Source organism: Meriones unguiculatus, chromosome 17 (genome assembly GCF_030254825.1).
Source record: "Meriones unguiculatus strain TT.TT164.6M chromosome 17, Bangor_MerUng_6.1, whole genome shotgun sequence".
In the NCBI taxonomy this organism is placed as follows: Eukaryota; Metazoa; Chordata; class Mammalia; order Rodentia; family Muridae; genus Meriones; species Meriones unguiculatus.
The window spans coordinates 36,640,993-36,666,474 of NC_083364.1; the positions used below are offsets into that span (position 1 = coordinate 36,640,993).

Consider the following 25,482-nt stretch of genomic DNA (forward strand, 5'->3'; position numbering starts at 1 on the left):
AGGCTGGCATTGAACTCAGATCTACTTGCCTCTGTCTCCTGGATTAAAGGCCTATCTGTAGTCCAGCCAGATCACACAGCCCCAGAAGGTCTTTGGATGTGATCTCTTTCCAGAGCAGCCATGTTCTGAATTAAAATCCCTCTATACAAATTCACAGATAAAAATTTGCAAAGCTGAGGAGTTTGCTCAGTGGTTAAAGTATTTGCCACATAAGTGTGAGGACCAGAGTTCAAATCCACAGAACTTACATACATGTCACACCTGTAATTTCAGCACTCTGAAGGCAGAGACAGGGCCCCCCCCAGCTTGATGTAGCCAGATGAGCTACATAGGTGAGCTCTGGGTTCAACTCCAAGAACAAGTTGGGAAACACCCAAGAAAGACTCCTAATGCCCACACACACACACACACACACACACACACACACACATCCACACACATACATGTGTCCCCCCACTTACAAGGATGCATACACACATGCGTACCACACATACACACACACACACACACACACACACACACACACACACACACACACTTGAGAAAAGAGAGATTGCAAAGCAGACCAAGATGTTTGGCATGTGCCTGTTGCCCCAGCTACTTTGAGGCAGGAGGAGTTCCTAGGGGGTCTAAGAACTGCCTAACTAGCACAGTGAGATGGCATCTAACAGAGAATCTCAAAGCAGAAAAAGCCATCACCACCCTCACCTTGTGATGGCGTCCTGGAAATTCACTTTGTTGTCTCTTTCTTTGCCCAAGGCTTCCTGGAGAATCCTGAAAGATCCAGAATGTTGCATCTCCTCTATGACATTAGTAATCACATTACTGAAGTATTGACTGCCAAGGAAAACAAATAATAATAATAATAATAATAAGCTCATAAGACAAGACATACTGCCTCACCTCCTTAAAGAGTTGCAGAGAAGTTCAGCCAGGCAGTGGTGGCACACACCTTTAATGCAGTACTCAGGAGGCAGAGGCAGGCAGATCTCTGTGGGTTCAAGGCCAGCATGATCTATAAATCAAATCCATGATAGTCAAGGCTACACAGAGGAACCCTGTCTTGAAGAAGAAGAAAAAAAAGAAAAGAAAAGAAAAAGAGGAAAAGAGAGAGAGAGCCAGGGACTGGAGAGACAGATCAGGCAGCAGTCAAAAGCACTGGCTGCTTTCATAGAAACTAGAGTTGGTTCCCAGCATCTATATGGCAGCTCACAACTGTCTGGGCTTGAGGCAAACACGTTGTTCACACACATATATTCGGGTAAAACGCATCTACACATTACACACACACACAAAAAAATCAATTAAATCTAAAAAAATGTTTTTACTTATTTATTGTTTTGATACAGAATTGGAAAAAATTATGTTTACTATTTTACACTTATTAACAATAGCTCACACAAAAAGATTCAACAAGAGCTGGAAGAAAGGCTCATCGGTAAAGAGCATTGTCTGCTTTTCTGGAGGTCTTGAGTTCAATTTCAGATACCACATGGTGGCTCACAACCATCTATAGTGGATCTGATGCCCTCTTCCAGCATGCAGGCATACACAAATAAACTTAAAAAAAAAAAAAAGAAAGAAAAAGAGATTCAATAGCTCTATTAAGAAAAAGATTTTTTCTACATGTAGACATCCAGTTAGACCAGCAGATCCATACTTATCACCCTGCACAAAACTAAAGTCCAAGTGGATCAAAGACCTCAACATAAAACCAGACACACTAAACTGCTTAGAAGAAAAAGTGGGGAAGAGCCTTGAACTCATTGGCACAGGAGACAACTTCCTGAACAGAACACCAACAGCACAGGCTCTAGATCAACAATAAATAAATGGGACCTCATGAAACTGAAAAGCTTCTGTAAAGCAAAGGACACTGTTGTCAGAACAAAACGACAGCCTACAGATTGGGAAAGGATCTTCACCAACCCTATTTCTGACAGAGGACTAATATCCAGTATATATAAAGAACTCAAGAAGTTAAACAGCAACAAATCAAGTAATCCAATTAAAAAATGGAGTACAGAGCTAATGGAGTACAGAGAATTCTCAGTAGAGGAATATCGAATGGCAGAGAAACACTTAAAGAAATGTTCAATATCCTTAGTCATAAGGGAAATGCAAATCAAAATGACCGGGGCTGGAGAGATGGCTCAGAGGTTAAGAGCACTGGCTGCTCTTCCAGAGGTCATGAGTTCAATTCCCAGCAACCACATGGTGGCTCACAAATCATAAACAACCCTAAGATTTCACGTTACACCCATCAGAATGGCTAAGATCAAAAACTCAAGTGACAACATATGCTGGAGAGGTTGTGGAGAAAGGGGAACCCTCCTCCACTACTGGTGGAAATGTAAACTTGTACAACCACTCTGGAAAGCAATCTGGCGCTTCATCAGACAACTAGGAATAGCGCTTTCTCAAGATCCAGCCATACCACTCCTAGGCATATACCCAAAAGAGGCTCAAGTACACAATAAGGACATTTGCTCAACCATGTTTGTAGCAGCCTTATTTGTAATAGCCAGAAGCTGGAAACAGCCCAGATACCCCTCAGTGGAGGAGTGTATCACAAAAATTGTGATACATCTACACAATGGAATATTACTCAGCAATAAAAAACAAGAAAATCATGAAATTTGCAGATAAATGGTGGGATCTGGAAAAGATCATCCTGAGTGAGCTATCCCAGAAGCAGAAAGATGCACACTGCACACGGTATATACTCACTCTTATAGGCATATAATATAGGATAAACCTACTAAAATCTGTACACCTAAAGAAACTAATCAAGAGGGAGGAGTCTTCCTAAAATGCTCAGTTCCTACCCAGAAAGGCAAAGAGGATGGATATCAGAAGAAGGAGAAAAGAGGGAACAAGTCAGGAGCTGACACAGAGGATCTCTAAAAGGCTCTGCCCTGCAGACTATCATTGCAGATGCTGAGACTTATGGGCAACTTTTCGGCAAAGTGCAGGGAATCTTAGGAAAGAGGTGGGAAACAATAAGATCTGGAGAGGACAGGAACTCCACAAGGAGAGCAACAGAACCAAAAATTCTGAGCACAGGGGTCTTTCCTGAGAGTGATACACCAACCAAGGACTATGCATAGAGATAAGCTAAGACCCCTGCACAGATGTAGCCCATGGCAGTTCAGTATCCAAGTGGGTTCCATTGTAATAGGAACAGGGACTGTCTCTGACATGAAGTGCTTGGCCTGCTCTTTAATTACCTCCCCCAGAGGGGGAAGCAGCATTACCAGGACACAGAAGAAGACAATGCAGCCAGTCCTGATGAGACCTAATTGACTAGGATCAGAAGGAAGGAAAAGAAGACCTCCCCTATCAGTGGACTTAGGGAGGGGCATGCAGGCAGAGGGTGGAGGAAGGGAGGGATTGGGATGGGAGGAGGGAGGGAACCACAGGGGGATACAAAGTGAATAAAGTGTCATTAATAAAGAAAAAAAAAACCTGTAATATTACTTTAGTAAATAAAGATGCCAAATATAAAAAAAAAGAAATTCTATATTCTATCTTAAAATAAGAACTGTAATGTTCATCTAATAAATAAAAACTATGTATTTGATAGTTTTTATCAAACTGAAAAAAAAAAAAGAAAAAAAATTCCAGCCAGGTGGTGGCAGTCTTTAATCCCAGCCCTTAAGAGGCAGAGGCAGTCAAATCTCTGAGTTCCTGGATGACAGAGTGAGTTCTAGGACAGCCAGAAGAAACCTGGACAGAAGAGGACAGAAAGAGAAACCCAGGTTCCAAAAACCAAAGTGAGGGGTGGGGGGACTAGGAGGAAAGGAAGAAACAAAGTCTTGTTAACCAAGATATTTCAGCTACCATGTTTGAAACGGGGCCTTCAGCTAACTCTATTATGGTAGTCACTGAACACAATATTAACCACAGAGCTGGCAGCCCCTTTTTGTCTGGTATCATCACCTCCCCAAATCTGCTCTTCCTTCTTACCTGTCACTCTGTATTTTCTTCAGGATGTCCAAAGTCATTATGATCTGTTTTGTTGGTTTTTTAAAGGAAAAATCCTGGCTCTTTTGTTTGATATCCGGCACTGAGAATTTTTCTTTATTTAATAAAGAAGAAGATACTTTCTTTGTCATCGATCCTTCGTGGCTGGCTTTCTAAAAATAAATGATGTTAATGATATTGTTTTAGGGGCTGAGGAGATGGCTCAGATCGTTAAGAGCACTTGTTCTTGCAGAGAACTTGGCTGGGTTCGATTCCCAGTACCCATGTGGGGGCTCACAACCATCTGTAACTCCAGGTCCAAAGGATCCAACACTCTCTTCTGACCTCTGTAGGCATCATGCTTGTACAGGATGCACACACATGCACACAGGCAAAACATTCATACATATAAAAAAAAAATCTCAAAAGGGAACTTAAAAGTTACTTTTCAGTGAAGAGACTACACTCTTTTTGCTGCCTATTTTCAACCCTTTTCTCCAGTTACATTCCATACTCCAAGAAAGCAGACCCTTTGGTCAACCCCATCAAATCACCTTTCCTGCTGTTTCTTGTCTTCCTGCCTTCACACATTCTCTCTATCATCCCTAAAATGCCACCTGTCAACCAGAAGACAAAGATCAGGGGCTGAGGGTGCAGACCAATGGTGGAATACAAAAACTACGTGGAAGGCCAGAGACTCAACCACCAGCCTCACAAGAAGTAAGAGCCTTAGAGTACAGGCTCAGCCTTTCCATCCTGGCACATGGGAAGTGGAGGGAGGAGACCAGGAGTTCAGCGTCAGCCTAGGATACATCAGAAACTCAAATGTTCATTGAACACACGGATCTGAGACGACACGGACAGCATGGTGGCGCCTGTGCTGGCAGGTACTCAGGAGGTTGAGAGGGGTGACGAGAGAACTTGAGTTTTATGCCAGCCTGGACAACATGTTAAGAGAAACTAAACAACAAAACAATTAAAAACCATACAAAATGAAAGGAGAATTGTACTAAGAAGTGAAAGTTGATGTCCGATTTAGTGATGTAGTTTAGATCTCGAGGGTCATGTGGGAAAAGCCAAAATATTTTTCAGACTTAAGTTCAAGTACCAAGAAATGACAGGACAGCATGTGTCTTCCAATTGATGATCTTATTTAACCTGCGGCTGAACGCTTGGACAATAGACAGTGATGGACCATAAAGCCAGCTTCTATGTCTGAATCCTGGCTCTATTTCTTACTAACCATATTGACCTTGGGTAATTATTTACAATTTCTGTGCCTCCACTTTCCCATTGGCAAACAGTTAACATTTTAGAAATTGTACAATGAGGGGGCATGGAAATGAAAGAGAAACTGTGATATTTTAATTTCTCTCCCACTCTTAATCTCTCTGGTCCCCAGCCCCCAGACTCTCTTCTCCCTCAACATATTCCCTTCCTGCCCTGTGTGAATGTACATGTATGTATAAATTCAGATCTCACATATGACAGAATACGTGCACATGGACACAAATGCACACACACACAGCACACATTCACACACAAATAAATAACTCGAAATAAAAATGAATTGTTTGGGAAAAGATATCACAGCATGGATTCCTATTATGCCAGAAAATTTTGTAGGTGAAAGATAACTATCATAAACCATAATAGGACTGCAGACCTCTCATCATTTCTTGGAGTAATGTCCTCACTGAACACTCTTTATCAGCTTAAGATTTTCATTCTGGGTGTGGAGAGCTGGTTCAGAGGTTAAGAGCACTGGATGCTCTTCCAGAGGTCCTGAGTTCAATTCCCAGCACCCACATGGTGGCTCACAACCATCTACAAAGAGATCTGGTGCCTTCTTCTGGTGTGCAGGTGTACATGCAGACAGAACATTGTATACATAATAAATAAATAAATCTGTCAACAAACTAGTCTTTTTTAAAGATTTATTTATTTATTTTATATAGATGAGTGCTCTATCTTTGGGCAGATCTGCATGCCAGAAGAGGGCATCAGACCACATTACAGATGGTTGTGAGCCAGTATGTGGTTGCTGAGAATTGAACTCAGGACCTCTGGAAGGACAGCCAGTGCTCTTAGCCACTGAGCCATCTCTCCAGCCCCAGTAAACTACTCTCAAAGATAGACAGGCATGGAGCTGTAGCCTAGGCTGGCCTCGAACTCTTAACTCAAGTTCCTTCTGGTTCCGAAACCTCCCAAGTTCTTAGATTATAAGCCTGATCCAGTAGGCCTGGATCATATTTATTCATTCATTCAATCATTCATTCATTAGCTTTTTTGAAACAAGGTTACTCTGTGTAGCCTTAGAACTCACTCTGTAGAACAGGCTGTCCTCAGACTCACAGAGATGCACCTGCCTCTGCTTCTCAAGTGTTGGAATTAAAGGTGTGCACTACCACTGCCTGGCAAAAAATAATATTTTTTAAATTACAGTTATGGTACTAGAGAGATGGCTCAGAGGTTAAGAGCACTTGCTCTTCTCAGAGAGAACCCGGGTTCAGTTCCCACCACCCACACCACATCTGCAATTCCAGTTCCAAAGGATAAGTAACCCTCTTCTGGCTTCTGTGGGCACCAGGCATGTCTGTGGTGCACATACATACATTCAGGCAAACTATCCATACACATATAAAAAAATAATTAAAAATTGATTTACTTTTTTATATGGAGTGGAGTGGGCATGTGACCAGAATGTGTATGGAAGTCAGAGGACAACTTATTTCCATCAGTTCTTTCTCTCTTCCTCTCTTTCTGTCTCTCGCTCTGTTTTTTTTGTTTGTTTGTTTTTTTTTGTTTGTTTTGGTTTTGGTTTTAGGTTTTTGGAGACAGGGTTTCTCTGTGTAGCCTTGGCTGTCCTGGACTCACTTTATAGACCAGGCTGATCTCAAACTCATAGAAATCCACCTGCCTCTGCCTCACTGAGTGCCGGGATTCCAGGCATGCGCCACTGCACCCAGCTGAAATCAGTTCTTCCTCTCAGCTGTGGGTCCCAGGGATCGAACTCAGGTCACTAAGCTTGGAAGCATGCACCTTTACTCACTGAGCCACCTCACCAGCTGATACTGAACTTTCTATGGAGAGCAGGCTGGCCTCGAACTCACTGCGATCTTCACGTGTCTGCATCTCCAGTGGGAAGATTACAGACATGAGCCCAGCGGTGGCCAGAAGTCCAACTCATCACTAAAAATGTAACTGCCGACAAGGTAATGTGCCCGGATATTTACAAAAGCAGCCTGCAGCAGGGTCAGCAACAGCAGCAAAGTTATTTTTGATTGAAGCAGTGCTGACAGGGTCCAGATTAATTTCCTCTCCCTAGTGTCCAGTTGGCTTATAGCACAGAAAACTTAAAATGTGGTCTCAGTGTATGCACAGCAGCCCCACAACATTACAATCGATGCAAATACCCCCTACATTTTCACCAGGCTCTAGAATGCTCCTAACGCTGAACATGATGTACAGTTGCCGTTATAGTGAAATGTCTAGGGAAAGGTGACAAGGGAAGAAAGCCTACCATATCCAGTGAAGACCAAACTTTCTCCAGGTGTTTCTTACCAGAGGTTGGTTGAATCCAGAGATCCAGAATCTGTGTCCATGGACTTAGCCTGGAGCCTTCTGGACCAGAGCCAATATACTGGAAAAGCATGCCGTGCTTCTTGGGGGTACCCTGAGCTACAAGTCACTTTTTCCTTTTTTGGTACAGATCTCTAATTACAGGCCTTTTACCTGCCACAACAGCAAAAGCAGTACAAATCACGGAGCGGTGGGGGGAAAGAAGGCAAGCTGGCACGGAGGGGGTGTGCTCACCTGGCTGATGCTCTGCTTTCTCTCATACTGAAGCGGCATGATGTAGCCTAGGATAGAGAGCTGGTCGATGATGTCTTCCATAATTGCAGAGATCCTCAGCACGTCTAAAAGGGACAGTGACTCTGTGACTTCCGACGCCCGACGACGGTCTTCCTCTTCTTCCTTTTCTAGTTCTTCCTCAACAGTGGTCGGGGGTTCTCCTGTCACCACCACAGTAACCTCAGAAGGCAAACCCTCCTCCAAAGGAAACTCAAAGTCATCCAACTGGTCCCTAAAGCCAAGAGGACAGAAAGATTAAGTCGGTGGCTCATGTGGAAATATTTCTTATCCTCAGTGCCTCCTGTGAGCTTCACATGGCCACAATGTGAAGCTTGTACAACCTCTGTAAAAGACAAAAGGCAGGCACCTCCATGGGAATCCACCACAGACCCTCCAGGAGCCCTGACGGAGGGCAACGCACTGGCTGGCAAAGCTGTGCAGCCTATGCAGTTTGGCTCTGTAAATGCATTTTGGATTTGAGCCACAGTTAACTTGACTCGAAAGCACCATATTTAGATGCCAGTCAAAAGTGCCTCATGATCACTAACAGACCATGGTAGTAGCCAGCCACTCAGGTGGCCCAAATAGCTCTGGTTCTTCATGACACTGTGTGGTTTTCCTACACCAAGTGGGAAAATGACAAGGATCTGGAGAGAGAACAAGTATCCTTTCCAGAGAAAGGGAAATAGCATGGCGGCAGCTTCTATCTCACTCAAAAGCTCTCTCCCAGGGAAGAAGCCTTGTCTGCCATGAGGACACTTAAGCTGCTCCTGGCCAACTTCAACCTTCTAATTGATGCTGAGCACTTGGTAGGACCTAGAATCACCTAAGAGAGAACTCTTTTGGGCATGGCGGTGAAGGACTTTCAAGGGCAGTTTACTGACACGGATTGAATAAAAGGGAGATCTTGAGCTGAGCCTTCGCAGGCACCTCTCTCTGCTTCCTGACTGGGTACGCCACAGTGATCAGCCCCTTCCACTCCTGCCCCTGCGCCTTCCCTTCGGTAATGGACTCCACCCCTCAAAGTGGAAGGCAAAACAAAGCTTTTCATTTCTGCCCCTGCGCTGCTTCTTTTCCGGCATTTTGTTACACTGAGGAGAGAACTAAGTAGCAGAGACCCTAAACCAGAACTATTTGCTCAGCTGCTCCCAACCTGAGGTGACAGATGCTTACACCTCAGGGCCTTAGGTTTGGGGGTGGTCTGTTACATAGCTACAGCCTCATCAGCCGCAGAATTTAACAGATGGCGTACTGCGACAGTTTATGTGCAAACACACTGGAATTTTGAACATACATGTCCATTCTTCCTCGGGTAGTTTTGTTGCCCTCTGGGGTAGAATGAAGTAACCTAAAATGGAAAAGAAGCACTGGTATTAGTTGGAAGCTATGCTTTCACTAGAAGAAAAACAAAAATATCACAGCATGACAAGAGCCATGGTTTGTCTCATTCTGTTTAGGAGAGCAGGCTCCCAGGATGCAGGCTTTTTAAGTGGTTGGCTTTATTACTGGTCCACCAGCACAGAAGATACACTCCACGAAATCTTTTGCCTCTTATTAAGGTAAATTAACATACAACACAATTTTAATTTGTCATTGTATTTTGATTTTGAATTGGTCACCACTATAGGATAGATTTATTTTTGTTAGGCTTTAATTTTTCTAGTATTCTGACCTCTATACTGAATTGATTCTGCCCTGTTCTGTCAGAGAACAGAAGTTATTACTTAGAACAATTGAGAATACATCTGAAGACACTGTATTTAAAAAAATAATTAATTTTTATGTGCACTGGTGTTTTGACTGTATGCATGTCTGTGTGAGGGTGACAGATTCCGTGGAAGTGGAGTTACAGACAGTTGTGAGCTGCCATGTGGATGGTGGGAAATGAACCTGGGTCCTCTGGAAGAGCAGCCATTCTCTTAACTGCTGAGCCATCTCTCCAGCCCCTGATTTTCAGTTTAATAAGTTAGTACCTCTCAGAGCTGGGTCTGGTGGCAAAAGTCTGTAATCCCAGTTCTTGGAAAGTGGAGGGGAGAGAATCAGGAGTTCAAGGCCATCCCTGGCTTAATATAAGGCATTTGGGGCCACCTAAGCTAAACAAGACCTTGTCTTTACTGTTAATGCTTTTATTTATTTATTTGGTTTTTTTTCCAGACATGGTTTCTCTGTGTAGCCTTGGCTGTCCTGGAACTCACTCTGTAGACCAGGCTGGCCTCAAACTCAGAAATCTACATACCTGTCTCCTGAATGCTGGGATTAGAAGTATGGGCCACCACTGCCTGGCTTTATTTTATTTTTTCGTTTATGTGTATGCACCTGCTTGTCCCTATGTGCACCATGAAGAGACCAGAAGAGTCCCTAAGTTTCAAGTAGTGGTGAGCACCTGATGTACATGCTGGGAATCAAACCCAAGACCTCCTCAAAAGCAGTATGTGCTCTTAATCATTGACCCATCTCTCCAGCCTAGTTCCTGTCTTAAAACAAAACAACAAACAAACAAAAAGCCAAATTGCATGTAAAACCCAGCTCCAGGGACTCTGAGGCTATCATCTGACCACAAAGCACACACATATGTGTGGGATACAGGGACGTTATCACCCTCTAACATGCCACTCCTTTTATTTGCTTGCTGTCTTACATTTTTTGGGCCTTCCTCATGTAGGAATTACAGGCACAAGAGGCCACCTTTCTCCCCCATGTAGAGTGCAAGAAGGCAGAAGTTTTAGTTCGTTTACTGCAGTGCCCTCCAAGCCCACACCATTCTTGGTAGCGGTAATCATTCAATAAATTACTCGCTGAATAAAAGGCACAGGCCTGTAATCCCAGCACTCGGGGAGGCAGATCGCTGTGAGTTCGAGGCCAGCCTGGTCTACAAATGAGTCCACGACAGCCAGGACTGTTACACAGAGAAGCCATGTCTCGAAAAAACAAACAAAACAAAAACTCCATCAGCCCTAACTAATTAATGCACATAAATCTGAGTCTACCAAATTCATCCTCACCCAACAAGTCAAACAAAGGATGGAAAAGCGAATATATCCATCTCTCACTTCCCTGCTCCCTCTCCCTTTTTTTGAGATGCTGCCTCAAGTAGCTCAGTATGGCTGGCATTCCCTACTGAGCAGAGGATGACGTCTGCTTGCATATCCAGATTACTGGGATTACAAGCAAGCACCGAGCCCCGCGGTTTGACTTCTAGATGTTTGTTACTGTTAAAATGGGGCTTGCTGCATAACTCATCCTGGCCTCGGACTGACGTGATCCTGCTACCTCAGTCTCGGGCATGGGTGCTGAGATTAACGGGCAAAGGCCAGCACGCTCTGTTTGTTTCTAGAAAGATAAAGGTTTAGATGGAAGAAAAAGAAAAGCACCAACAAGGAAAAGGTAGAGTTCCTCCTGCCTTCGTGTTTCTCTCCTCTCCGGTTGGATCCCGGTCTCCCTTCTAGGAAGACTAGAAAATACTCCACTTCTCACCTTTCTACCCGCCCAGCGGGAGGCGGGAACCAAACTAACCGTAGCTATGGCAACGCGCAAACTTCCTTTTTTTTTTCTTCCCTTTGGTAGGACCCTTGCCTCTTTTAGTCAACTACAATTTTGCCTGTCTTTCTTCCGAAATTATACGTGTTGCCGCTTGCACAGATGAAAGGACAGGAGACGAGAGTAAAGGTCCCGAGCGTGGCTTGGCTGGGTCGAGCCTCTCGCTGACACTTGCTTCCCGGCGCGGTGCGAGCGGCCTAAGCGCCGAGGTGGGCGGGGCGTGCATCCCACAAGGCCGCGCGGCGGGCCTTGCCTTCCTCTTTCCGCCATCTTGGCGCCTGGGAAGGTGAGGGGAGTTTCTGCTACTCAACTTCGGGGCCGGATTCCTGGGGTGGGTTTATCTATATCGCTCGCCAAGACAACCCTGCATCTCGGAGAGCCTGGCTGCCAGCCTTTTCTGGCGAGTCCAGGAAGAGGGAGGGCGGGATGGAGGAGATGAAGGACCGATGGTGTGGAGACCCCGGCCGGGGAAGGAAAGCTCGCTGGGTCCCCGGGCGCCGGAGGAGCGACGGGGTGCATCTTGTCCCTCGCGCTTGCTCAGGAGGCAGTGCTCCCCGTAAGCTGTTTGCCCCGCTCAGAACCGGACCTTGCATGGGTTCCCTGTGCTCTGCGGAGTTCTGTCTACTGACGGGCATGAGTTCGCGTCTGGGTTCCTTACGGGGTTTCTAGAAGTTAGGTCTTTGAGTCCTCCATCCAGCTTTTTGCCCGCATTTCCGGGTAGGGGTTTGTCATTCATTCTCAGAAGTCTTGAGTGGTTTGCCAGGCTCTGCTTCTGCACATGGCACGGCGTAGGTTAGAGTTCCCCGTACTTGAAATGCTACGGGATTCGTCTATCAAGCTCAAGCAGTGGGCATGACAGGTGGGAAGCGTGCTGCGTGGCTTTCAGTTGAGATCTTGTTTTGTTTTCAGGCCTGCTGGGAACAGGACTTCTAAGTAGCAGATATGTCTGGAAGGTATGTGATTTCAGTATAGTTCCTTTTCCCTTTTTTTTTTTTTTTTTTGTTGTTTATCTTCTACATTAAGTAGATGTGAAGCCCAAGTTTAAAATAATGCGGGACGGGAACTAGAGATGTGCTGTAGTTAGCTGGAGTAGGAGTTGCATGAAAAGTTTTAAGTTTATTCATAATGCCTTTCTTATGTGTCCTAGGCTGTGGTGCAAAGCCATTTTTGCTGGCTACAAGCGAGGTCTCCGGAACCAAAGAGAGCATACAGCTCTTCTTAAAATTGAGGGTGTTTATGCCCGAGACGAAACAGAATTCTACCTAGGCAAGAGATGTGCTTACGTGTATAAAGCAAAAAAGTAAGTGTGTGTTTTGATGCTTTTTAATTTTTAGTTGACTGCTGTCATTTTTCTACTGAAATGTAGAGGTGTTGGTGAAAAATTGGTGCTATTGATTCTTAGAGGCCATGAACTTGCTAGGAAATTATAGGAGGATCCTCTTGTCGGTGGTATTGGATATAGGCACCATCGCCTCTTAGAAAAATAACAGTTACAGAAAGGTCTTGGGTTAAGTACCTAATGTGGTTAAAAAGAAAGATCACAGCTGTTGTTACTTTCTATTTTTCTCTGGAAGGGCTTATGAAATACTTTAAAATGTATCTCGATTACTTTTAATTCTTTAAGATGGTAATAGCCATAAAACCGATTTGGTTTTGCTATTTCATTTTTTTCTGTTGTTTTCACTTCTATATTGAATGAAAGGATTCTACCCTGTACCATCGGGGAACAGAATTTATTGTGCCTTGACTTAGAAAATTGAGATTACATATAGAAAAACTATTTTAAAAAAGTTAATTTTTACGTGCATCAATGTTTTTCTGTATGTATGTCTGTGTGAGGCTGTCAGATTCCCTGGAACCAGATATTTTTGTGCTTTTGTTTTTTTTCCTTTCCTGTTTTAAGGTGAGTTCAATTCCAGGAATCAAACATAAGCCATTATACAGATCCGGCCTTATGATTTTTTTGTTTTGTTTTTGGCGGGGTTTCTCTGTGTAGCCCTGGCTGTCCTAGCACTCACTCTGTACACCAGGCTTACCTCAGACTCCAAGAGGTCCTCCTCCCTCTTCCTGGGGATTAAAGATGGACATCCTCACACCTACCATGAGTGTTTAAAACCCAGTGCATCTTGCCTTTAATCCCAGCATTTGGGAGGCAGAAGTGAAGGGGTTCTTTGAGCTCCAAGCAAGTTCTCTGATAAGCTGGATTTTCAGAAAGTCCCCATTTTTCTGCTTTTATCCCAAGTAGGCTTTATTCCTGTGTGTCTTTCCAAACTCTTTTTAGCATATACAGATTCTCTTTTTAGCTTATACAGATTCTTATGTCGAATGAATGGTCATAATCTTATAAAAATATACTTGGTATATATGAACTGTTGAATGAATGTTTACTATTTTTACAGTTTCTCAAGCAAGTCTATGGAAACTGTAGGTGGAAGCCACTGGGTCCTAGGAAATAACTGATTTTGTGTCAGATTGTGTTGGTATTTGAGCTCATGCATCTGTGTCCCTTTAAAAACAGCAATACAGTAACTCCTGGAGGCAAGCCAAACAAAACCAGAGTGATCTGGGGAAAAGTAACTCGGGCCCATGGGAACAGTGGCATGGTTCGTGCCAAATTCCGAAGCAACCTTCCTGCAAAGGCCATTGGACACAGAATCCGTGTGGTAAGTACAAGTAGCAAGGTAAATGGCCCTTTTGATACAGCAAAGTCAATGTAAGGGGTGGACTCATTACCTATCTGAAGACTTGAGAGTGTAAAACAAATTCTGTCATGAATTAGTGGTTTAAGTGAGAAATTTGGTAGAACATCTGATTCTTGGCAGAATAAAGCAAGGTGAAGGCCAGCACTTGAATTATACATATGAGTTTCAGATCTTGCTAAAGCTGGCTGGGAGAAATATGAATGGATTTTTGTCTTATTTCTTTGAGACAAGGTCTCACTGTGTAACTGTAGTTGGCCTGGAACTTATACAGACAAGGCTGATCTTTTTATTTTGAGACAAGTTCTCACTAAGATGTCCAGGCTGGCCTTGAACTAAGTCCTGCCTCAGCCTTCCACGTAGGTGTGTTTCAGGCCAGTGCTGCCAGCTCATTTCATGTCAGCATGTCAGTACTGCCAGAATAGTGACCTTATCTTGAATTTGGAAAGGAAGCTCATGCTAGATATCAAGACTTAAGCTGATGAGGCTTTAGTTAGGGTCTGTTTATAATATTGGTGATGTTTGGGTCAGTGCCATCATACCTGGCTCTAATACATGCGTTTTAGGCCTTATTTACATTTATGTGTATGTGAGCACACATGCATGGCAGGCACATCAGTATATGAAGGACAGTTTACAGGAGGCAGCTTTTCCACAATGGCAGTTGGAAGAAACCACGCTGTTGGGCTTCGTGGCAATTGCCTGTACCTCTGAGCCATTTTACCTTCCCTTGAGTACTTTTTTTAATGCTGTGTTTGGGGCTGGGGTTGATTATAATTAGCATGCATAAGGCCTTGGGCTTAAGTACTGGGGGGGGGGGGGGAGTGCTGGTTCTTGGATCTGGGGAGATGGCTCAGTTGGCAAAATGTTTGCTGCACAAGAATGAGGTCTAGGGGTCTGGAGGAATGGCTCAGTCTGTTAAGAGCAGTGGCTGCTCTTCCTGAGTTCAATTCCCAGCCACCACATGGGGCTCACAACCATCTACACTGGGATCTGATGCCCTCTTTTGTCGTGCAGGTATATATGCAGATAGAGCACTCATACGTAAAATTTTTTAAAAATGAGGTCTTAAGTTCTTTCCCTGGCAGTCACATAAAAAAAATATAGGCACAGCAGTGTCTGTGATCCTAGCTCTGGGGAATCAGGAGGATCTCTGGTGCTTATGCGTCAGAGACTTTCCTATCAAAAAGAAGTGAAAAGCAGGGGAGTTAAGAATACTGTTAGTGCATGTGCCAGATGCTGCACAGGCTAAACTTACATGAAGATACACATCGCCAGCTGATCTTGGGAGGAGTGACAGGGTGATGGGATATTTGTCATTCACCTAATGTTTTTATGCTTTTTTTCCGTAGATGCTGTACCCTTCCCGGATTTAAACTAATGAAAAGTAAATAAATAAAAGTGGATTTGTGCTCTTGGGTGTTTTTTTTTTTTTTTTTTCACCAAACCTGCCCCGAATTATTGCATTTCTCTATGTTAAGGTGGTGGGGGTTGTCCAGTAATTGCAGAGTGAAAGGAAATTTTGTGTGAAAGTCAGTATTCCACAAATAGACATGTTTAAAGGATAAGTTATGCTGGATGAGGTGACAGTCGCCTTTAGTGCAGATCTGAGTTTGAAGCCAGCCCGGACCGTAATGAAAGCCTGTCTTAGGTTTTATGTACTTCGGTTGATGCCGGGTCATGGTGGGGTGGGACTCTGCTCAGTGGAGTGTTTGGATGGTGTGTCCTTGGTGTGGGTGTTGTGGTAGTACATGCTTGCTCAGTATAAATCTAGACTGGGAGTTGGGGAGAATTTGAAGAGTACTTCTCTTGGGCTTTTGGCTGGAGTAGGGAGGTGGTTTGGGATTGGTTGAGTGGAAGTAATGTGTCCTGGAAAGGTCAGACTAATGAGTAGCAAGTATTTAGGGCACTAAAATACTTGTAATTTTGAGGATCCTGTAACTATGAAGGCATCTTCATAAATTCCTAACAAGTACTTTAATGTCTTTAAAGTCCACTTATACAGAGCTATTAACACTTTGTGAAAAGCTTTGAGTCCTCTTCCTGCTACAATGTGCTAGGACTGTAATGGGGGGGGGTCAAGTAGATTTTACAAGTCCTACTTTCAGAAGTAAGTGTGTGTGTGTGTATAAACACATATATGCACAATTGACCAGGAGTGTAATAAACATGGAGGCTGTGGGCCGTCTTTGTTATCCATAGAACAGAGATGCAGGTTAGCTCACTACACCTAGTGGACTTCACATTGCAGAAATACAGGTTTCTATGATAGGAGCTGCCAATCCTGGGGTTATTCCAATATAAGTTGTTTTCCAAACACCAGCAAGGCAACTTGGTTTGTGGCTCAGTTAATGCGTGGTCAGTGACCCCAGGAATAGGAAAATGAAGTATGGTGTTATGCGAAAAGTACACAGTGGAGGAGCTAGGTGGGAGAGTAGTACATAAGTGATTTTAGGTGAGTAGAAAGTCACAAGCCGCCTTAGGTGCTATTCTGAGAATCTTTCCCAATTAAAGTTACTGGAAGTGAAAAGGTTAATATTTTTGGATTATCTTGGTAACCCACTATGAACAAATTACATGGGCTTTGCAATTTTAACAGTTTTGAGGGAAACGCTGGTTTAAACTTCTGGGTTTTTTTGTTGTTTTGTTTTTAGTTTTCTATTTTAAAAGCAATTAACTAGGTTTCAAGGATTTTGGGGGGGTCCCTGCTTTGGTGTCTAAACAGGTACGTTTACAAGGTTGGGAAGCCAGTCATTGAACAAGAGTTGAAGGCCATAAGTTGTGGGCAATGCTCAGTTTGGATAGGGTAGTATGGAGGGGTTGGGAAGAAATGGGAAGTAGAGAAAGGTTACACTTGCTTTGAGGTACATGGAGTGATTTATGCGTGCCCTGGAAGTGAGCTTTGTGCAAAGTCTTTAAGCATGACGCAGCCGGGTTCTATCCAACTTCGCCTGGGTTAATGTTGGGTACGAGCTGCAGCACGGATACCGTAACCCTAGTTGGTCACATAGGCAGCTTTGGTAGTTAGGCGATGGTGCTGGGATGCACTGAAAGGGATCGGGTGCACGGGGCTAGCTGCTCTAGGACGAGCACGCCGCCCCCCACGCCCGTCCGCTCAGCGCTCATCCCCGCCGGCCCCGGTTCCCACAGCTCGGTTCACGTGGGCTGGCGGGCGGCGGCCATTGGCCGGCCCCAGCGCGCCGCGGGCCAATGGCGAGGGCTGCTGCCGGCCCGCCACCTGTCCGCGGCGGGGGCGGCGCGGCGCGGGGAGGCGTCGCACTCCATGGTAACGACGCCGGCCCGAAGATGGCGGCCGCTGGCGCTGGCGGAGCGGGCGGCCCGGGGCCGGGGCGGCCAGGCCGCTGGGCCGGCTGCCTGTGGCTGCGGGGCGTCCTGCTCGTGCTGGGCGGGCTCCCGGCCGGCGCCGCGGCCGCACCCGTCTCCCTGGGCGCCTCGCCTCCGTGTCGGCATCACGTCCCTTCTGACGCGGAGGTAGGACGAGCGGGCCGGCCGGGGGGCGGCCGGGGGGCCGCGGAGGGCGTGGCGGCCGGGGCGGCGGGGCGCCGGGCTGCAGGTGCTCTGCGGGGGCAGCCGCCGGGCCCTCCCGTCCCGCGGAGCCGCGGCCCCGCCAACTTGGGCGAGCATCGGGAGAACCCACGCGCCCGCTCGCTCCGGCAGACCGCTGCCCCGCGCCCCCACTTTCCGACTCGGGGGATCTGGCACGGATCCCCGCGGATTCCTAGATACCGATGCCGCTTACCCAGGCGGCGCGCCGGGGCCGCTTAGCTGAAGGCTTGGGAGGAGGCAGAACTGGAGCTGCTGAGAGGTCGCTGGAGACAAAGTTCAGCCTTTTTTTTCCCTAGTTATCTATCACTTTGCTGCCTTTATCCCACCCCCACCCCCAAAGCCCTGCAAAGTCTGTTCCTCGTTCTTTTCCAGTCTGAATTCTTTTGGTCTCGGTTCAACCTCTTGACCTCAGATCCGCCTACCAGAACCTCTCCAATTAGAATGAATGCTCTTTCCATTTGCTCAGAACGCCTTATCTGCCCCGGATTCTGCCTCTTCCCCGGGTCCTGCTCGTGATGTGCTCAGCTTTCACTCCGCCCTGCAGGGTAGTTTAGTCGTAAGATTCCTGGAGATAACATTTGTGTTACACTGAGCTCTTGGCTCGGAGGCGGCTCCGCGCGCACTGTACTGTTCCGTGAGTCATCGGGGACAGTAGCAGGAAAGCTCTACTAGCCGGCTGGTGGTGGTGCACGCCTTCGACCCCAGCGCTCGAATCTCCCAGTTCGAGGCCAGCCTGGTCTCCGGAGCTAGTTCCCAGGACAGCCAGGGCTACGCAGAGGAACAGACAAACTCGTCTTGTAAAACAAAAAAAACCAAACAAACAAACAAAAAAAAAAGCAAGCAAACAAAAAGCTTTCTCTAGCCCAGAAATTTCATCCTACTAATTTTGTGGTAATTTCCAAGAATGTTTTATGTGTGCTGTTTAACTACGTAAGCCCAAATGTTAAGTGATTGTGTTATAGCTTTTTGCTTTGTGGGGTTTGGTTTGTTTGGTTTCAGTTTGTTTGTTTGTTTGAGACAGGGTCTCATATAGCCCAGGCTCGCCATGAGTTGGAAGGTGCTGGTGATCTCCTCATTCCCATGCTCCTATCTCTCAGGCACCCCAGGACCTGCAGGCAGGATTTAGCTTTTATCATGACACTGTGTTTCATCTGTATTGTTTTTTTGTTTTCTTGAGACAGATGTAACACAGGCTAGCCTGCATTCGCCGCCCAGGCTGACTTCTGTGATGCACTGGATAACATCTCTAAATGCCATCTGATGTTCTTGTTGTCTCCAGACTTCCTTCTTTAAGACTGTAGTCCAGACTGGCCTTGAGCTTGCAGTGTAGCCCAGGCTGGCCTTGAGTTAGAGATCCTCCTGCCTTGGTTTGCAGAGTGCTGGGGTTAGAGATATGTGTTATCACTCCCAGCTCGGGTCTTCTTTTACTCTCTCTGGTGAGCTTTTCGTCTCAGTTGGTGTTCTTTGAAGCCACAGTCCCCTCTTTGGTTCTTTCTGTTGTTGCCTGCTGGGTGAGCACGTGACAGCCGCTTCTGTTCAGACCCACTTCTGCTCACTGCTGGTTTCTCAGCACAGGCCGCATTCTTCTGCTGGCTCCCATGACTGTTTTCACTAGTTAATGGACTCTGTGGGCTCCCTACTCGGCAGTCTTTTTCCCGTAACTTTGCTGCTGAAAGTCCTGAGTTCTACCTGTCAAGCCTGTACGGCCCTGCATTCTGCCACCTGTACAAAACCAGAATGGGAAGTTCCCTCAGAATGGGAAGAGGTAGCTTTCTAAATCAGAGGGACAGTCCCTACATTTCCAGAACAGATTCTTACAAGCTGTGCCTTCAAATAGTAGTCTTCAGTTGTTTGGTTTTCCGAATCAGGGTCTCATGTAGCCCAGGCTGGCCTGGGACTCTCACTCTGTTTCCTCTGCCCGCCTCCACCTCCCAAGTACCGGGATTATAGGGCTGGACCATCACATTTGGCTTCAAGTAGTACTCATTTAAAAAATGTCCTCCAATGTGATACTATGTTTTCTATCTGAAGTTACCATTCCATTTCTGGAAGCCAGCAGTTCCCATGTCCACTTTTGTTAGTGAGGGTTTTTGTGTTCCGGCTTCTGCAGTCTGTATGTGGCCTATTGTATATGTAAGTTAGAGAGAGAAAAATCCATGTCTGTCTATCTGTCTCTCTCTCTCTCTCTTTGGTTTTTTTGAGACAGGGTTTCTCTGTGTGTACCCTGGCTGTGCTGGACGAACTCTGCCTGTTTCTCTTTTCTCCTCGAATAGCACCTTTCCCATGGCACATCCTGATTCTGTTCCTGGAAGTCTGACTCGGCATGCCTTCTGTCTGTGACTTTGATTAGTTTATTAGCAATTACTGGATTTAACTGTCCTTCATAACCTCCAGGCAATGTAGCTTTTTTCACACGTGCCTCCAAGTACCAGCCACGGTGGCTTGCATGTGAAGACATCGGTATCTGTTTAAATTAGTGACTGGAACGTGGGGATGCAGTTCAGTGACAGAGTGCATGACCCAAAGCTCAGGGTTAGTCTCCAGCATTGTAAAATAGCCCCAACAATAGAGCAAAACAAAAGCAACACAACACTGTCACCCAGACAGGGTGAGGAGGAAGCCGGAAGGCAGGCCAGGGGAATCGAGTGCCCGGTACACACCGGAGGACTCTGCTCGCCATGCCTGGTTAGCTCAGCGGCATGCAGTAGAGTTGTTTCTCTGTGAAATACATAACCTCATTTTGTTATACATTCTGAAATATTAAATGTAAGAAAAACAACAGAAGTGATTACTCACTGTTACAAGATTGTTAGTGCTCAGACTACTATTAATTTAGCTAAAGCTTTTTTTTTTTTTCTGTGCTTCATGAGCTGTGGTGGCAGCGCATGCCTTTAGCCGCAGCACTCAAAGCAGGCAAATCTCTGTGAGTTTGGGCCTAGACTGGTCTATACAGTGAGATCCAAGTCAGCCAGGGCCACCTAGGGAAACCCTGGTTTGGGGGTGCGGGGGGAGAAGTTGGTCATTCCAACAAAGCCTTTCTAATTCTTATTTTCAAAAGGAAAATAGTTATATAAATGAGTTAGGGAAAAATAAAAGAGGTACTCTTTTGTAAGAAGTTTTTTTTTTTCTCTTTTTAAAAAAGTGACTTAAGTTCTATTGGGGCAGGGGTAATAGCTCATTTGGTAAAGTGCTTGTCTGTCAAGCATGAGGCCCTGAATTTGGTGTCCTAGAACCCAAATAAATAAATAAAATAAATAAATAGAGATAAAAAAAATTAAATAAAAATAAATAAAACTGGGCAGTGGTGGCACATAATTTTAATCCCAGCACTTGGGAGGCAGAGGCAGGTAGATCTCTGTGACTTCGAGCCCAGCTTGGTCTTTAGGGAAGCAGAGACAGGAGGATGGCTGGGGCTCACTATCCAAACAGCCTAGTGTACTTGGCAACTCCCTAGCCCAGGAGAAACCTGGTAGATGGCATTTGCCTCCTCTCTGTCTCTCCCTTCTTCCCTCTCTCTCTCTCTCACACGCTTTTAGTCTCATTTTCTTTTTGTTTTTGAGACAAAGTCTCCCTGTTCACACTAGGTCTGGCTGACCTAGAACTCACCATTCAGCCCAGGCTGGCCCAGAACTCGCTCTGCAGCCCAGGCTTTCCTTGAACTCACTATGTAGTTCTGGGTGACTTAGAACTCACCACACAGCCAGGCTGGCCTTGAACTCACAGAGATTGCCTACCCCTGTCCCCTCAGTGCTGGGATTAATGGTGTGAGCCACCATGCTTGGCCTCTTGTCACCTTCTAAAGACTTGGAGGCAACAAAACTAGAATCTATATGACAACCTACAAATAATTCAAGCCTTTTCAGCAGCTGCTGTTACAAATTCATCTTGAAAGTTAGTTTAGCAAACAAGAACAACTCATTTTCTCTTCTGTGGGAGGGTCTCTCAAGCCCAGATCGGTCATGAACTTGATACACAGCGAAGGATGACCCTGAGCTTCTGATCCTCCTGCCTCCGTCTCCCAAGTGCTGTGATGACAGACGTATGTTACCACAGCATGGTTTTATATGTTGCTGAGGGCCGAACCCAAGGATTCTTCCTGCTGGCCAGGCCCTCTGCCAACTGAGCAATATCCCAGCCAACTTCAACTTTGTAATACAAAAGATGGAAACAGGGAAGCCCAATCTAAGCTAACCATGCAATGACATTAGATTAAGATTGGCTAGAGAGCCAACCACATTGACAACTAGAGTATGTGCTACCTTCTGTCTCCTAGGGGCAGCAGGCGTATAATGGTCTCACATCACTCAAGTTTAAATACTTCTCTCTCGGGTGATAACATTTTCTTGGGAAACATTTGGGAGTCAGTAATGTTAATATGGAGTATAAGGTTAGGGGCTTTGTGGGAAGTATTACACTGGAAATGTGGTTCACTAATTTTGCTTAGGTCTCAAATGAACACGCATTATTATATTTAAGTTTTAGTTAAATAAAAGTGCCATATCCACTTTTTAGAGTTTTCAAACTTTATTCTTCTAGGTCATAAATAAGGTTCATCTTAAGACAAATCATGTCGTAAAGAGAGATGCTGATGGGCATTTACGAATCAAGACTATCTATGATCAGAGTATTGAAGAGTAAGTTTGCCGCTCCTTTGCCGTTTGTTTGTTTGTTTGTTTGTTTGTGACATCTTACTAAATTGCCCAAACAGCATCACCTCATTGTATTGTCCAGGATCACCTCAAACTCATCATCTTCCTGCCTCATCCTGTTGACTTTTTTCTATTGTCAGTCTAAGTATTAAAGGTATTTTCATGCTTTTCCAGCATAATATCCATAGATGGAATAGAAAACAGCTAACACAACTCGAACATAGAACTGAGTAGAGATTGCCTTTATTCTGAAAAGGCAAAGGCTGTGATATATAATTAAAATCTGTTCATCATGAATACTTTAAAGAGAACGAGGCCTTGCTCAACTGTGGCCATAGCGCTTGTCAGTAACTGTTAAATTTAAACAGTTGCAAATATAAACCACAATAAGGAGGTTTACAGAGTTATTCAATAGCTGGATTATGCAGTCTGATTTACATGTTGTCTGAGGGCGGTCCAGGGACAGGGACAGGGACATTCCAAGTCTGAGCAGTTCATCAAGTGCTCACAGAGCAGTCATGTTGTTCTCTGGCCTAGCCATTCTGAATGGATGAGATAATGAAGGGTAATCATGCAGTTCCGTGCTTGGTTCCAGAATAAAGTCACACACCCGCTGAGGTAAGCCAAGACTTTGGAAGACGGGCTCTGAGCTTTTTTTCTTTTTTTTAAGATTTATTTATTTATTATTATATAGTATTCTGCATGTACACCTGCATGGCAGAAGAGGGCACCCAGATTCTATTATAGATGGTTGTGAGCTACCATGTGGTTGCTGGGAATTGAACTCAGGTCCTCTGGAAGAGCAGCCAGTGCTCTTAACCACTGAGCCATCTCTCCAGCCCCAAGCTTTGAGCCTCTATATAAGACCTTTTAGGTCCCTTGACAGATACAATCCTGACAGATGGCCGGGTGCTCTGACCCAGGGTGGCCATACTATTCTTGTGTGGTTGTAGAGATTGAACCCAGGGCCTTGTGCCCACTAGACATGTGACCCACCACCGAGCTTTGTCACCAGTCTTCAGAGTGGCAATTCTTATGTTTTCCTCATTTTCTCCTTCGGTTCTCCTCATTTCCAGGTTGCTCCCTGAGAAAAGATATCTCGTAAAGGTATGTAGTAATAAATAATCATCAAGTGGACACTTCACAGGTACATTTTATTACGTGTTAATTCTTCCATGAAAAAGAAAAACATATACGTGGCTTGTGAATGAATGAATGAATGAATGAATAAATGAAATATTTTGGTAGTAAATGTATTTCTCATTTTAATAAAGGTGGTTTTATATTTAGCAGAACTTTGTTGGTGTCTGACATCAAATGATCATTTTATAATTTGATATTAAATCAGCATTCTCATCTCTTTTTATCTCGGTCTGTCAAGTTTTGGGGGAACAGTGCATGCTGAGGATAATGGACAGAGGACAGCTTTTGTGACCTATTGAGGGTACCGCACTCTGGGTGGGCATGTTCTCTCTCCTGAGGGTTAGCTGGCGTGCCAGTGTGACACGGCAGGGGCATGATTGTCGATATCATTCCTGTGTGTGTGTGTGCTGTGAGTGCGGGCGCGTGTGTAGCGGCTAACTCTCCAGAGCGCTCCCAAGGTTGCTCTAAGGTCATCATGGGTCAAGCTTGATTGGGGCCTGCCTCTACCCACTGAGCCATCTCATCAGCCCCAGAGTCTTTTATACAGACTCCATCTCAGCAAGGGAGGGTGTGTGTGCAGCCGTGCGTGCCTGCAGGCTCTCTCTCGTGTGCGCTCGCCCTCTCTTGTGTGCACATAGAGGCACAGGTAGAGGTCAGGGACAACCTTCAGGGTTAGCTCTCCCTTTCCACTGTGGGTTCCTGGGATGGGCGAGGATCGTCAGGGCTGTGGAGTGCATGCCATCACCTGCTCAGCCATCCTGTTGGCCCTCATCAGGGCTCTACCTGTGGAGACTCGCGTGGAGGTTAAGCTATCTCTCTGCAGCCCACAGACTAATGAGCTCCTACATAAGATTTTCTTATCATGAGCCACCTTAACACTGGACTCTAAATGAGCCTCGGGCTTGAATCGTAAGGTTGGAATGTGCATCTTCGTTAATGTACTCAGTCTCCAGGAGTTAAGATTTATGCTTTCTAAGGCATGAGCTGGAGCTGAGGCGTTTCTGCCAGACTCCACTAGATTCACTCTCTTGCTGCCACGTGACCCCAGATAGGCGTCTGCATTCCAGAATCCTGGGAGGTTTTTTTTTTTTCCTTTTTCCTCCTTTTGTCTTTCCATGATTGTTTTCTTAAACACACTCTATTCCATGACTGTAATTCTAACAAGATTTTTCTGTTTTCTTTAGAACAAACTTTTCCCACAAGCTATTTCTTATTTAGAGAAAACGTTTCAGGTTCGGAGACCTGCCGGCAGGATCTTACTGAGCAGGTACGTGACATCAGACACTGATCATTTCCTCCATTCGTTTAGCCTCCATGTGGTTGTGCTGTTTGCTTTGTAAGGCTTATTTGGGACTTATGGTTCAGAGAGTGAGGGTCCGTGGTGGTGAAGAGGTCGTTGGTGGCAGGCGGCAGGCAGCTGGGGCAGCAGCAGAGAGCTCACATCTGGGACCCCACGCTGGAAAAGAGAACCCACTTGAAATGGCAAGGGTTTGTGCAACCTCAGTGCCCCCAGTGACATACTCCCCAAACAGCCACCAACCGGGGACCAGACTTACTGGGAAGATCTATTTTGAGCCACCACAAGTGGCTGCCTGCGTACGGCTGTATTGTAACTGCTGGGAACCGTTCTCTTTCTCTCTTTCTAACTTTCGATGCGTGAATAAACCAAAGACAATGTGCCACCAACCAGTACCTGCGGAAAGAAAACGACCCACACAGATACTGCACTGGGGAGTGCGCGGGGCACACCAAGTGTGGGCCCGTCATAGTGCCCGAGGAGCATCTCCAGGTATGCCTGCCGTGCTCGGCGGGGCTTTCTGCTGTAAGCAAGACATCCAGAATCCTTCTCAGCAAGAGTTTCCAGGTCAAAGTGCCGAAGCACGTTAGCCTGTTTGCTGTGCTCTGGAGTAAACCTGGCCTCCTGCATGCTAGGAGGCACCCTGCGGTAGCCACGTCCCCGACCCTGCAGCTCCGTGTTCTCCCAGCAGCCCCTCCCAGCTCGGGTGCTGGCCTTATTCATCCATAGCTTTGCAAGCTCCTTTGATGCTTTCATTGGTCCATCATGT

The 25,482-nt window shown here is 45.6% G+C and overlaps 3 protein-coding genes across 8 annotated transcripts in view; 2 read left to right on the forward strand and 1 right to left on the reverse strand.

The window, feature by feature from the left end:
* The window catches only part of Iqcg (IQ motif containing G), a 35,674-nt gene extending 24,333 nt beyond the window's left edge, over positions 1-11,341 (reverse strand). The window contains exons 1-5 of one of the 3 annotated variants that reach the window (XM_060370264.1): positions 11,296-11,341; positions 9,116-9,169; positions 7,783-8,053; positions 3,970-4,139; positions 709-837 (exon numbers count right to left, since the gene is read on the reverse strand). In XM_060370264.1, coding sequence (XP_060226247.1) covers positions 709-837; positions 3,970-4,139; positions 7,783-8,053; positions 9,116-9,123 — 578 coding nt within the window. In that variant the 5' untranslated portion in view covers positions 9,124-9,169; positions 11,296-11,341. Of the gene's footprint in view, positions 1-708; positions 838-3,969; positions 4,140-7,782; positions 8,054-9,115; positions 9,170-11,196 lie in introns of all 3 variants that reach the window. The other 2 variants (XM_060370265.1, XM_021651542.2) reach the window with 2 other exon arrangements.
* A 247-nt stretch (positions 11,342-11,588) lies between these two features.
* On the forward strand, positions 11,589-15,475 carry Rpl35a (ribosomal protein L35a). Of its 3 annotated transcripts, none has more exons than XM_021651538.2 (5): positions 11,589-11,689; positions 12,268-12,311; positions 12,506-12,658; positions 13,877-14,021; positions 15,410-15,475. In XM_021651538.2, the coding sequence occupies exons 2-5, from the start codon at positions 12,301-12,303 to the stop codon at positions 15,431-15,433; spliced, it is 333 nt and encodes a 110-aa protein (XP_021507213.1). In that variant the 5' UTR covers positions 11,589-11,689; positions 12,268-12,300; the 3' UTR covers positions 15,434-15,475. The 3 variants fall into 3 exon arrangements, with proteins under 3 accessions (XP_021507213.1, XP_021507212.1, XP_060226249.1); XM_021651537.2 differs by having other exon boundaries at positions 11,589-11,644; XM_060370266.1 differs by lacking the exons at positions 11,589-11,689; positions 12,268-12,311 and having other exon boundaries at positions 12,495-12,658.
* Positions 15,476-17,333: 1,858 nt separating this feature from the next.
* Positions 17,334-25,482, forward strand: part of Lmln (leishmanolysin like peptidase) — a 57,208-nt gene continuing 49,059 nt past the window's right edge. The window contains exons 1-5 of one of the 2 annotated variants that reach the window (XM_021651543.2): positions 17,334-17,549; positions 22,161-22,258; positions 23,350-23,380; positions 24,601-24,683; positions 25,088-25,205. In XM_021651543.2, coding sequence (XP_021507218.1) covers positions 17,364-17,549; positions 22,161-22,258; positions 23,350-23,380; positions 24,601-24,683; positions 25,088-25,205 — 516 coding nt within the window. In that variant the 5' untranslated portion in view covers positions 17,334-17,363. The remainder of the gene's footprint in view (positions 17,550-22,160; positions 22,259-23,349; positions 23,381-24,600; positions 24,684-25,087; positions 25,206-25,482) is intronic. The other variant, XR_009586957.1, reaches the window with a different exon arrangement.